Here is a 13,746-nt window from a genome sequence, read left to right on the forward strand (position 1 = left end):
TTAAGGTTTTAATAAAACGGTCAAGTGAAATAAATAGTAAAGTATTATTTGATTTTATTAGGGAGACAGGGCTGATACAGAATATAAACTCTATTCCACACTCCGGAGCAGAAGGAGGCGGTAATGAACCGAATTCACTGGTTGCCAGCCGCCGTAAAAAAATCAACAAGAAGGTGGCATTTGTTTTCATTTCAACCACCTACGTTTGTTGAAGCCATCTTTAGTTAGTAAAACTGCGCTTTCCTGTTTCAGACTGTGAGTAAATTTATCTATTCACTTATTGGGAGAAATCGAAATCTGACTGTGTGTACATGAGTTCGACCAGTGTCCGATTCACGAACATATGACTCTTAAGAGTCGGTTCATTGTAGTGAATCAAAAACATCTGCCTTAGAGGCTACTGAAATATCTGACTCTGGTAATCCTAACGAATTGAAACTGTACACTAGTGAAATACGACTTTACTTTCTCCTCACGTCTTCACTCAGGTAGATTGCATGTTTTCTTGCGTCGCTGGAATTTAGGCTCATTAACAATAATCATGTTCACCCCATTCGCCCAAAACAAAATACTTCCACCTTCTGCTATTATAGAATCTGAATCACTGGTAGGTTTTCCCAGTAAAAAGTCATTTTTAGTGTCATTTACGTTATTCGTCAGACAATTTAATTTCTAATTGTGTGTGACGAGCAAAAACAAACAAACATTAATGCAGCAGTTTTCAACATTTCAGATCTAAAAAGTATTGATTGTGTATGTCTCTAGTCTTTCTTTCCTTCAGAAGTTCAACTTGTCTAAGAAATGCCTTATTTATATAATCTAAATAAACTAGAATATGTAAATAAATAGAAAAATTGTGTTTGCAAAGCATTCCTATATAGGCTTATCTTCATATAACTTTGTTTAAATTAGTTAAAAGTTACTGTTATGTTATATTACCTTGGCAAACTATACATCATTAAAAAGATTTAAGACTCAAGCTTCAGTATTTGACCTCTATTTTATTCTGAGAAACATATAGTAGCAGATATGTCTTAATTTGTGTCAGGAGTTATGAAAATGAAAAAAGTCGATACCTGAATTATGAGGGTTAGCAGCATCCAGATCCATTGAGGAAAAAAACTCCAGTGCGGTCGTCATGAAAATGCTTGACAAAACAATGTCCCTCAGAGCTTGTACCTCAAAATTTTGCAGATTTGGAGAAATATTGATAGATTCTCATGTGTTTACGTCAGATTTCTATAGAGAGGAATCATTTTTATAAAATTTTTACCCAAAATGTGCCGATGTAATCATTATGAGCACTGGATATTCTGATGTATGCAGGGCGCTATATGCACATTTAGTGTACAAATGGCACTTGTGATGAACAGGCATATTATGTGACATTCCAGGAACTCCTTTACATAACTTTACATAAACAAGGCTTCCAGAGATCGCTATAATGTCCAGATAGAGACTTTTTTTTAAAGTAAATTTGGAGCAAAAACATGGTTTCAATCTTACAAATTGTCGTGTATTGATGTTGTGCTAAGCTAACATGTTATCTAGCCCTAAGATGCACCCGCCACCTAGCTGAGCAAATATGTTATTTTAGTAGTAATTATTTTAATGCTCATTGAAATGTTTATTTTTTCAAAAAGGGCATTTGATACAGTTTCAAAGAAGGTGAAGTGAGAAGTTTGATCAAAAAAAAGAGGGATTAAACCAGTGTGAATAGAAAGTCATCAGTAATTATAATGAAGACAAAAGAAAAGAATAATTAGAGCCATAACCAGGTCGGAGAGCTGTGAATGTGTGCACTGAAGACTGAAACTCGTTTGGACTCGTTTGCACCACGGAACAATAGAGAGAATACACTGAATGGATGCTTAGAAAACGGCAATAAACACCATTTAGCATTTTAGAGTCTTCTCAAAATATAATCACGTGACACTTCAATTTTATAAAGATATTTCATAAAAATACATTTCGTATAAATAATAACAAAACTTTGAAAGCTATTTATAACAATTTTTTTTCATTATGACAATTCAATTCTGACTTTACAATAAACTGCCAAGTGTCTGCTTTCAACTGAGACCGTAATAATGCTTTTAGTGCAAAGGGTTCATGACCTGTATCTGCTTTAGTTTGGGTATGCCGCTGGCTAACAGGTTAACTATTTACAACTTTAACTCTTTTAGACAGGAAGTTCTTTCTTTCAGAAAAGACGCCCAGCTACGAACTAGCCTACCAGTTACGTATTGGTACTTGGTAATTTCACGCCGGTAATTTAATTTCCCTCAAATTATCAACTCACAATGTCGCCTGTACAAACTCTTAAGCTTATAAGACAACCAAGAACATTCCAGTTACGTGTATTCACTTTTTTGGCCAATAAACTGTACATCATAGGTCTGTATTCATGATTATCAAATAATTACACATTTTTTATACGTTCTGGTGACCAGAATTTTCTATTTAAAACATGTAATTAAACGTCGGGCACAAAATAGAAATTTCCTTTGTTAAAATGTATTTCTTTTGGCCAAGTCAGAAGATACAGGCGATATGCTCTTTTTATGAAGTGAGATCAGAACTGTGAAATGCAAGCAAGAACGCTATATGTATGTTTATGATGCTCTACACTGAATGCTTTCATTCATGTAAATGTTTAATATTATTTGTTAATATTGTAAATGTAAATGCTTTTTATTGTATTTATCACATCACAATTACTAACTGACAGGGTCGCAATGAACGATTCCAGGAATTTCACTTTTCTGGTTGTGACACTGCCTAAAAAAATATTGTAATTGTAAAACTGCTAAATGAGCAACAGGACCATAATTAATACCTTCACCAAAGCAATGAATGGGTAATGCTAAGGGAATATTCCCATCTTCCCACAGGAGAAGAAGCAAGCAGGAGGAATTACTCCAGGAGAAACTACGGACATACTATTGTAAAGATGGAGATTAAGGAAGAATCCTGCAGAATAAAAGATGAAGATACAGAGGAACAGATAGGTTGGTGTTTTCCTTCATTCTCTTTAATGGCATTATAATGAAAACTGACATATAAAAATATATTTAGATCAAGATACTACTTAATAGTGAACTTGATTATTGCTCAATAGAGGCACGCCTATATTTCTGATTTTTCTCTTTTGTCTTTCATTAATTGGATTTTGGGAAGTGAAAGAAGACCAATGGCATCATTTTCAAAAACCTTATTTCCTAAATGAAGATGGAAACGCTGTAATTTCACAGACGGCAAAGAATTTCACACAGAAACGAGTTAAAAAAACTGGAATCAAAGATTTTTTCACCTGTTCTGAGTGTGGAAAGAGTTACATGCATAAAAAAAAATTAAATGTGCACATGAGAATTCACACTGGGGAAAGACCGTTCAAATGTGCGGAGTGTGGAAAGAGTTACACTCAGAAAGGACACTTTAATGAGCACATGAGGATCCACACTGGAGAAAGGCCTTATACATGCTCTCAGTGTGGAAAGAGTTTCATTCACAAAAGAAGCCTAAATGTGCACATGAGAATTCACACCGGAGAAAAGCCGTTCACTTGCTCTCAGTGTGGAAAGAGTTTCATTCACAAGGAAAGCTTAAATTTGCACATGAGGACTCACACTGGAGAAAAGCCGTTCATTTGCACTCACTGTGGAAAGAGTTTCAATAACAAAGGAAACTTAAATGTGCACATTAGAATTCACACCGGAGAAAAGCCGTTCACATGCTCTCAGTGTGAAAAGAGTTTCAGTCACAAAGAAAGCTTAAATTTCCACCTGAGATCTCACACTGGAGAAAGGCCTTATACATGCACTCTGTGTGGAAAGAGTTTCATTCAGAAGGGACACTTTAATACGCACATGAGAATTCACACTGGAGAAAAAACATTCATATGCAATTAGTGTGGAAAGAGTTTTACTTTAACTTTACTTTTTTTACTTTAAAGCCCTGTCAAAGATCAGCTAGAGAGTTGTTAAGCTTTGATCATTGTGATAAACATTTGTTGTGGCATCAAACTGTAAGAACACTTACAAACCTTAAAATGAAATGTGGCAAGCAGTGTGGAGCCGAGAGAACGGGGTCATCCCTATGTTCCCACAGCCCTATGTTCCCACGGCCCTATGTTCCCAGATTTCTAAGAATTTTTTTTTTTTACTGAAAATTTTGAAAATTTAGGCCCTATATTTCCACAACCATATGTTCCCACAGCCCTATGTTCCCACAGCCCTATGTTCCCACAGTCCTATGTTCTCTCAAGATTTTACTAATTTCAAAGATTTTTCTGAAAATGAAACTCTTAAGTCAAGTCATTTTTATACCGCATTTAACTAATTAAGCCTAAGTCCCCTATGAAGGGTAGGTTTTAGTGCTTGTGCTGGTACAGGGATAGCCCAATTACATCCCAGACAAGTCTCCCTCCTGTGAGGGGTAGGTTTAGGTATGTTAACTAACTAAGGGTTAGGGTTAGAAATGGAGATAAAATCTGATGCAAATTGATGATAAAGGAAATGTGGGAACACAGGGCCTAATTTTGGAAAGAAAAAAAAACCTTGGAAATGATGGAACATAGGGCTGTGGGAACATAGACATGCTCCCGAGAGAACGGTGTGAGGCCGGTGGAGTGATTGATAATGAGCGTCTCACTGAGGAACTCCGGATGTATAAAAGGAGGAGTGACGACAGCGAAGAACGAGAGAGGACAGGGCCGGATTCACGAAACATTCTTGAGAATAAAATTCTTCTTATCTACCAATTTCTTCTTATTTTCTAACTTAAGAAAAAAGATAAGAATATTTTGTATTCCCAAAAGAGCTTCTTAAGAATGTTCTTATTCGAAGCGATGCGTTCGTGTAAGAAAAATATCCATATTTAAAAATGTATTGACTAAAATAACTAGCTTCCGGCAGACGGCCGTATGCAAGTCGACTTACGCCAGAAGAGTAACACTTGACCATGTATGGCGTATGATGTAGGAGTAGCGCAAGCTTTGACGCCTCACGCGGTTCAATCAAACAGGGCTGGTCAACAAACTCAAGCTCCTCTGACATTTCTCTTTAAAAATTCTCGTTTTAGACTTCTAATTCGTGACTAGTGTTTTGTTTTGCTCTATCCTTTGCGCTTCCGCATTTGTCATTACGTTGTGCGTCGGGTCAAGTATTACTCTTTCGCCGTAAATCGATACATACGGCCGTCTGCCGGAAGCTAGTTATTGTAGTCGATAAAGTTTTAAATTTCGATATTTTTCTTACACTAACGCATCGCTTCACTTCAGAAGGCCTTTATTAACCCCCCAGAGCCGTGTCGAGCACTTTAATCAAGAATAAATGCACTTTTAATGGACTTCAAAACAGAAACAACCATTCACTGCTGAAGAGCCAGGACATTTAAAAATAAAAATATAACTCAGATTGTATTCATCTAAAAAAGAAAGTCATATACACCTAGGGTGGCTTGAGGGTGAGTAAATCATGAGCTAATTTAATTTTTGGGGTGAACTATCCCTCTAAATACCCAAATGTAAGATGTTTAATGAATTTATATATCAAAAATTTCACTTAGGAATATTCTTACGATTTAAGATTTCCGTGAATCTGAACCTCGTTACATTCATGTGGCTGAAACTTTTGTTCTTTTTGTGGAAAACAAATTTTCACCACTATACATTCTTTAAAAATGCATGAGCGTATTCATACTGGTGTGAGACTGTGGGAAGAACTTTATTTCATCTGGCGACTCATGAGAGAGTTCGTACTGGAGAGAAACCGTACAATGTGGGAAGAGATTCAGCCAATCATCTAATCTACTGTTTCATGAGAAAAGGGCATTGCCCAACATTGTCTAGAAAGCAAAGTTCATGATCAGATCCATCACTTTCAAGTAAATACCTTAATATAATTTTAATAAAGCAAAAGCTGGAATTTCTTGCAACATAGTCATTTCTTGACTTGACTTTTATTATTCATATTTTCATTGGGGAGTAAATATAGTAAAACTAAGCATCTCCATCCATATGGTGTACAAATTTAGTTTGTTTGTCTGGCTGTTAAGAGGTGATGCACTAATATTATTATTATTATTATTAATGTCATTTGTTGTATCTATTGCAACTTACATTGTATTACATCAAAATTGTTACAACGAGAAAAACGTAAAGGGATAGTTCACCTAAAAATGAAGATGTCATTATTTACTTGCCCTCATGTCGTTCCAAACCCGTAAGTCTTTAGTTCATCTTCTGAACACAAATCAAGTTTTTTTACATTGTTAGCTAACTGCATGATTTGTATATGTACATTTATGAAATACATACCTTTGACTCCGTCACCTCTGATAACAGATCAATCTAAATTGTAATGTAGACATTGTTGCATTTTCTGTAAAGCTGCTTTGAAACGAAATGTGTTGTAAAAAGCGCTATACAAATAAATGTGAATTGAATTAAAAAGTGGGCCAGATGTTTGTTTTTTTTTGTTTTTTTTTGTTTTTTATCAATTTATATTCCTTCTCAAAATATGGACTTTGACTAATATATGCACTACTGAGACTATCAAGTTAAATATAAAAACTGGTCCGTGTCTGTGGGAAGATCAGCTGCCATCTAGTTGTTTAAAATGTAAACTAAAATAACATGGTATTTTATCAGCAATATGGTAAAAATCTGATACAAATAATTTAGTAAATAGAATTTCTAATAGAAAACTATTAAAAATCTAATAAATAACATTCATATATCGTTAATATCTCTTTCCAAGATATTTTTATAACATTTAAACTGTGCTGGGTAGATCATTTACAATTTGTAGTCCATTACTGATCCCAATTATGACACAAATTGTAGTTGGTAACGTAATCCTTTACGTTCCACATTTAAGATAATGTAATCTGACTACTTTTGACCCAACTTGTTTATTACATTGAGTTATAAGTATAATATTATACCATGTTGATGTAAAAGCAAGGGATTTTGGTGTAATGCAATGATGTTTATGAATGTTTAATGAATGTTTAGGCAGGATGAATTACTCCAGGAGAAACTACGGAAATACTTTTGTAAAGATGGAGATTAAGATTATTGTTTTCCTTCATTCTCTTTAATGACTGATGAGGAACATTAAGATGAAAACTGACATATAACAATATACAGTATATAAAACTAGATACTAGTAGACTCAGTAGTTAACTAGATTTGTGCTAAATTGGGGCTCCCTGAATTTCTTTGTCTTTCTAATTTGTCTATCTTCAACTGAACCCTGGTAATTTAATGTTGATTTTAGACCTGATGGAAGTGAATGAAGACAAACAGCACCAGGTTCGTAAACCTCATAATTTTACAAATGAAGATGGAAACATCATTACACTGACTGAAAAAAAAATCACACAGAAAAGTGCTGGAAAATCTGGAGTCAAGTGGGATCAAGGGATCAAGTGAAACATGATTATGTATTTCTGCTCATCGAGCAACACTGGACATCCACCACACGGCAAACGCTAATATCTTTTCATATACTGTCTACTTTCTATGTATAACAGTTCTATCTAATAACATATTAGACAGGACTGTTAGACAGATCGTAAACTAATGAACATGGAGAATGCGACTCAGGCTCTGTCTTTCTCAGCAATGGTGCGAAAGCCCCTATAATGAAGTGAGATAAGGTGCGCCGTGGAATAACGACTGACAGGGCAGGAACGACTCTGTTATTGACATAACCTCGGTTCCCTGTGATAAGGGAACAAGTATTGTGTATAGCTATCCACTATGGGGAACCAATCCAATCACGCCGTGCTATGATAAGCGCAACGACATGTTCTGATACCCAAGTTGGGGCATTGCAGGCCCATAGAGGCGAATGCTAAAGCGATAGCATCCGTTCGTAATGGCTCAAATGGGGGTCCCTTGATTATTTCATCCATAATCAGGATTAAAAGTTGAATAAAGAAACATAACATGAATGAACAGTTAAAATCACTTCTAATATTTCTAAATGAAATATAAGTCACACTCTAAGTAATATTCTTGCCTAAAGAAAAATAAAGTTGTTGAGAGATCTCTCTTTGAAAAGACAAAATTGCAAAAGGAGCCAGGTCGAGTCCAAGGATAGACTGACCTTTACAGAAATTGATCTCCCTTTTATGCAGTTGTTTATTGGGACAGAGCTAAGTTCCTCTTTTCATAGTATATCACATCAAAGCAGACAAACATATCTAGCTTTCATGGTTTCACACCTTGGTTGTGGGCACATGCACATATCGTCCTGTACCACCATGTATCAAGAAGTCGTAAATCCCAATACAATCCAAAAGAAATAAACTGCTATACAACATGTTCCTTCTGCGAGATGTTTAACCAAGATTAAAAAAAAAAAATTAATCACTTTAACTGAGACATTCGCGCTACATGTAGTCTGTCTATTGGAAACTTCTAGGCTTTCGCCCACATCTACAGAAAGTATACAAGTTCACCCTAAGTCAGCTACATTGAGGCGTCAAGGTTAATAAAAGGAAAGCATTAAACATACATTTCAAATAATAATCATGATAAACAAATCAAACTCTATGATTTCCTAAATTATGATCGATTAAATTATATTTTAGATATGAATGATTAAATGATAAAAACAAGATATATATATTTTTTTCTTTTTCTGATTTATCAAAGAGTTCCATAAAGGAAACAATAATGTGCACGTGAAAAATCACACAGATACAGATCTATTAAATTTCATTACGAAGTTTAACTTTTCGAGATCGGCTAGAATACCGTGGCATCTCTTTTAATTAGCAACTTTCACTTTCACTTTGGCGCGACGCATTTCCTTTTATCCGCCAGTAGAGGCGCTCGAGCAACCGAAGCAATGACACACATACGAGTCTAGGAGAAGAAGAGAAGTGAGCGAGGGAAGGGAACATAAACATGAGAAGTGGAACACAGCCGTTCATTCTGCTCTAAATCTGCTGTTTCAGACTGCGAGTACATTCATTTTAGCATTTATTAGGATAAATCTAAATCCAAACGACTAAACGAGTCGGTTCATTTAGTGAATCCCTCAGAAATGAATCGAAATGAACCGACTGATGTTGTTCACTACGCTTGTCAAACGTAAACTTTTTTTTTTCGCATTACAATTTGTAAAGATTTTGAGAGTTGTGTTTTCATTTTATGAAACCTAGTAAATAGTTTTTAATACAGGTAAATCATATCTAATGTAAGAGCAACATAAAATCAACTAGAGGAGTTAAATAGTTTCTAAACGACTGTTTGATCAATACAATTAAAGCTGAATAACTGAGAGTGATTGTAAGGGTGATGATCATCTGCTAAATGAACAACAACGACCACAATTCACTCCTTAAGTCAGTGAAGCTCCCACAGCCGTTCATGAGAGTTTAAATGCTGGGAATATTCCCATCTTCCCACAGGAGAAGAAGCAAGCAGGAGGAATTACTCCAGGAGAAACTACTGACATACTATTGTAAAGATGGAGATTAAGGAAGAACCCTGCAGAATAAAAGAGGAAGATACAGAGGAACAAATAGGTTGGTGTTTTCCTTCATTCTCTTTAATGACTGATGAGGAACATTAAGATGAAAACTGACATTTAAACAATATAAAACTAGACACTAGTAGACTCAGTAGTAAACTAGATTTGTGCTAAATTTGGACTCCCTGATTTTCTTTATTATTTGTCTGTCTCTAACTGAACCCTGGTAATTTAATGTTGGTTTTAGGCCTGATGGAAGTGAATGAAGACAAACAGCACCAGGTTCGTAAACCTCATAATTTTACAAATGAAGATGGAAACATCATTACACGGACTGAAAAGAATTTCATACAGAAAAGTGCTGGAAAAACTGGAGTCAAAGGATCATTCACTTGCTCTGAGTGTGGAAAGAGTTACATACATAAAACAAACCTTAAGATACACATGAGGATTCACACTGGAGAAAGACCGTTCTCATGCACTCATTGTGGAAAGAGTTTCTTTCAGATAGGACACTTAAATGTGCACATGAGAATTCACACTGGAGAAAAACCGTTCACATGCTTTCAGTGTGGAAAGAGTTTCACTCAGAAAAACATTCTCAACAATCATCTGCGCCGTCACTCTGGAGTGAGATCATTCAGCTGTGATCAGTGTGATAAAACATTCGTTTTTGAATCAAACTTTAAAACACATCTTAAAGTTCACACTGGTGTGAAGCCTCATGTCTGTTCATTTTGTGAAAAGAGTTTTACACTACTGCATTCTTTGAAAGAGCATGAGAGAATTCATACTGGTGTGAAACCTCATTGTTGTTCTCACTGTGGAAAGGGTTTTACTAGATCCAGTAACTTAAAAAAACACCAGCGAGTTCATACTGGAGAGAAACCGTACATGTGTTCACACTGTGGAAAGAGTTTCTCTCGTTCAGGAACCCTGAAAGTTCATGAGAGAGTTCATATTGGAGAGAAGCCGTACAAGTGTTCACGCTGTGGAAAGTGTTTCTCTCATTCAGGACACCTGAAAGATCATGAGAGAATTCATACTGGAGAGAAACCGTACATGTGCTCACACTGTGGAAAGAGTTTCTCTCGTTCAGGAACCCTGAAAGTTCATGAGAGAGTTCATATTGGAGAGAAGCTGCACTAGCGCTCTTCATGTGGGAAGAGTTTCACCAGTTTATCCAATATACACACTCATATGAAAAGCATTGCCTGAAACTGTTAAGTGATAAAAGTTAATGTTTTGATCCATAACTTTCAGGTAAATAAGTTTGATTTTCTCATGGTTTCTACACAATATCGATGGTGAAGGGGTGATTCTGCAATGTATATCCTTTGAGTGTAGAAATAATGATGAATATTGGCTGAACCTCTCACTGAGAGAAAGTATATAGTATCAGTATGTTTTGGGAACGTTTTCTGCAATCGATTTTATCTCTGTATCCTCCTGGTCTTCATTCATCATCTGGTCCTCAGGTCTTAAAGGGGTCATATAATGGTACATGCACTTTTACAAGTTGATTGTACTGAAATGTGTGTTGGCAGTGCCTGTATTATATAATGATAAAAATCCATCCAGTGTTTTTTTTTAATTTCCTTATTATGTTTTCCCCTGTCTCAAATCGAGCCGTCTGACCGTGTGACGTCACACGGTCGGATGCCCCTCCCACGATTGTTAATTGACAGCAGCGTTTCAACACAGACCTGCACTGAGCGAGCTGTCATCATAGTCCGCCATTGTTGATACGCTGGAGCAGAATGGCGTCTAAGCGATTGTGGTGTTCTGTTCTTGGGTGTAATAACGAACACAGCAGTCATTTTGATGTTTCTAAATCCGAACCGCTGAAGACGCAGTGGCTGAGTTTGTTTTCGAAGGGAATATTCCCCACGATCAACGTCAATGCTTTCATGTTTGTGCGAATCATTTCTCACCAGACTGCTTTATAAACGAGAACATTGAAAAAGGTATAAGCTACTGTCTGAGTATGTGTTGTTTATGTGCCTAATGACTGTCATAGTCTCACAGACTGCTTATTTTTGATCTATTTTTTAGATCAGTAAAATTTTAGTGCTTCAGCCCTGACAGTTGTACCCAACACTGCATAGATAACGTTACACATCACTGACAAGCCTACATTTAAAAAGAACATCAATCTGTCAATGAACTAACGTACACATCAATAAACACATAGCGTTCGTATCTCACTACTATACCCTGCCAGTACACACAAAGATAGATCAAAGTGACATTACCTTAACCAACCATTCAGAAACGTCCTGTTCGAGCCTTAATTGTCGAACTTTTTCGGGGCCGTTATCTTGTTCTGGGTCCGACTCCGGTTCAAATTGATACGGTTGCACAAATGTGTCCTCAGAGCTGCCATTCTTTCTCCAAAATATACCCTCAACTGTTGTCAAGGCAACACTCCACCTGTGTTGTGTCAAAACGCCCCACAGAAACAGAGGGGCGGGGTGAGCAAAGCTCATTATCATTTAAAGACATGCACTTAAATGGCATGCTGAAAACAGAGCTGTTTTTGACCAGGTAAAATTAGTGTTTTCTTACAATAATAATGATAATTTTTTATTAAAGTATATTACAAACTTTTCATTTAGATCCTAAAGAATCATATTAACTTGTACAAAAATGGCATTATATGACCCCTTTAACTGTAAATTCCCCTACAATCTTAATTTATTACAGAAGAAAGTTGGTTATACAGGTTTGATATGACATTAGGGAGAGTAAATGATAACAGAATTTTTATTTTTGGGTGAACTATCACTTTAATACCCATTATAAACCCATTAATCTAATGCCATTATTCATGTAATTGTAATTGCAGTGTAAATGCATTCATGCCTCTGAGCTGCAATAAAGCGTCTGTAAATGTATCTAATTACCAATTCAGATGCAGCTTATGAAAAAATCATGGTCGTTGTAGCCTAAAACTTTGTGTGATAAATTCTATGTTGAATAAAATAAGATATAAGATAAGGTAAGTACATTAATTTTATTTCCTGGGAGAAATTGAAAACTTGTAGGCTTACATGCATTGAGCCCGAACAGTGTACGATTCCCGAACATGACTTTTATGACTCTTAAGAGTAGGTTATTTTAGTGATTCAAAAACATTATAAACCAGCTGGAGCGAATCAATGCAAATCAGATCTTGAATCCTAAATTATTGCTTTCGTCATGTCCAACTTGAAATAATCCAATGTTACAAAGGCTCAAAGGCTACACATAGTAGGCTACCTTAAGTCTGCATTTACACTGCAAGTCTAAACAGATCCGATCTTGACCATATCCTTTTTTTTGGCCTGGAAGCTGGATGCCAGTTATTTACTGTAAAATGTTTACAGTATTATTACCGTATTTTCACTTACAATATACTGTACCGTTTACTGTACTTGCATTTACAGTATTGTTACCGTATTGACAGTTACAGTATTAAGTTTATTTAAAGAAAATTGTTTACCCCACCCCCCAAAAATCACAATAACTCATGAACATTTGTCCTTAGAATATTCTTTTTAATCATTGAACATTTTGTTTTTAGAAGTACAAATTACACTGAACAAAATTATAAATGCAACACTTTTGTTTTTGCCCCCATTTTTCATGAGCTGAACTCAGAGATCTAAGACTTTTTCTATGTACGCAAAAGGCCTATTTTTCTCAAATATTGTTCACAAATCTGTCTTAGTGAGCACTTCTCCTTTGTTGAGATAATCCATCCACCTCATAGGTGTGGCATATCAAGATGCTGATTAGACAGCATGATTATTACACAGGTGTGCCTTAGGCTGGCCACAATAAAAGGCCACTCTAATATGTGCATTTTATCACACAGCACAATGCCACAGATGTCGCAAGTTTTAAGGGAGCGTGCAATTGGCATGCTGACTGCAGGAATGTCCACCAGAGCTGTTGCCCGTAAATTGAAGGTTTATTTCTCTACCATAAGCCGTCTCCAAAGGCAGTACATCCAACCGGCCTCACAACCGCAGACCACATGTAACCACACCAGCCCAGGACCTCCATATCCAGCATCTTTATCAAATGCTCACATTCGATGACGTCTGGCACTTTGGAGAGGTGTTCTCTTCACGGATGAATCCCGGTTTTCACTGTACAGGGCAGATGGCAGACAGCGTGTGTGGGTGAGCGGTTTGCTGATATCAATGTTGTGGATTGTGTGGCCCATGGTGGCGGTGGGGTTATGGTATGGGCAGGCGTATGTTATGGA

General features: G+C 36.3%; 1 protein-coding gene across 3 annotated transcripts; it reads left to right on the forward strand.

The window, feature by feature from the left end:
* Nucleotides 1-156: 156 nt before the first annotated feature.
* Nucleotides 157-13,041, forward strand: LOC311097526 (uncharacterized protein). Of its 3 annotated transcripts, none has more exons than XM_084137282.1 (3): nucleotides 157-255; nucleotides 9,430-9,546; nucleotides 9,739-13,041. In XM_084137282.1, exons 2-3 carry the CDS (start codon nucleotides 9,489-9,491, stop codon nucleotides 10,638-10,640), a joined length of 960 nt encoding a protein of 319 aa, XP_083993408.1. In that variant the 5' UTR covers nucleotides 157-255; nucleotides 9,430-9,488; the 3' UTR covers nucleotides 10,641-13,041. The 3 variants fall into 3 exon arrangements, 2 of the variants coding, with proteins under 2 accessions (XP_083993408.1, XP_083993407.1); XM_084137281.1 differs by lacking the exon at nucleotides 157-255 and adding an exon at nucleotides 8,885-9,109; XR_014609270.1 differs by lacking the exons at nucleotides 9,430-9,546; nucleotides 9,739-13,041 and adding an exon at nucleotides 2,895-3,320 and having other exon boundaries at nucleotides 223-255.
* Nucleotides 13,042-13,746: the final 705 nt, after the last annotated feature.

The sequence above is a fragment of the Abramis brama genome (genome assembly GCF_963993115.1).
Source record: "Abramis brama genome assembly, chromosome: 15".
Taxonomy (NCBI): Eukaryota; Metazoa; Chordata; class Actinopteri; order Cypriniformes; family Leuciscidae; genus Abramis; species Abramis brama.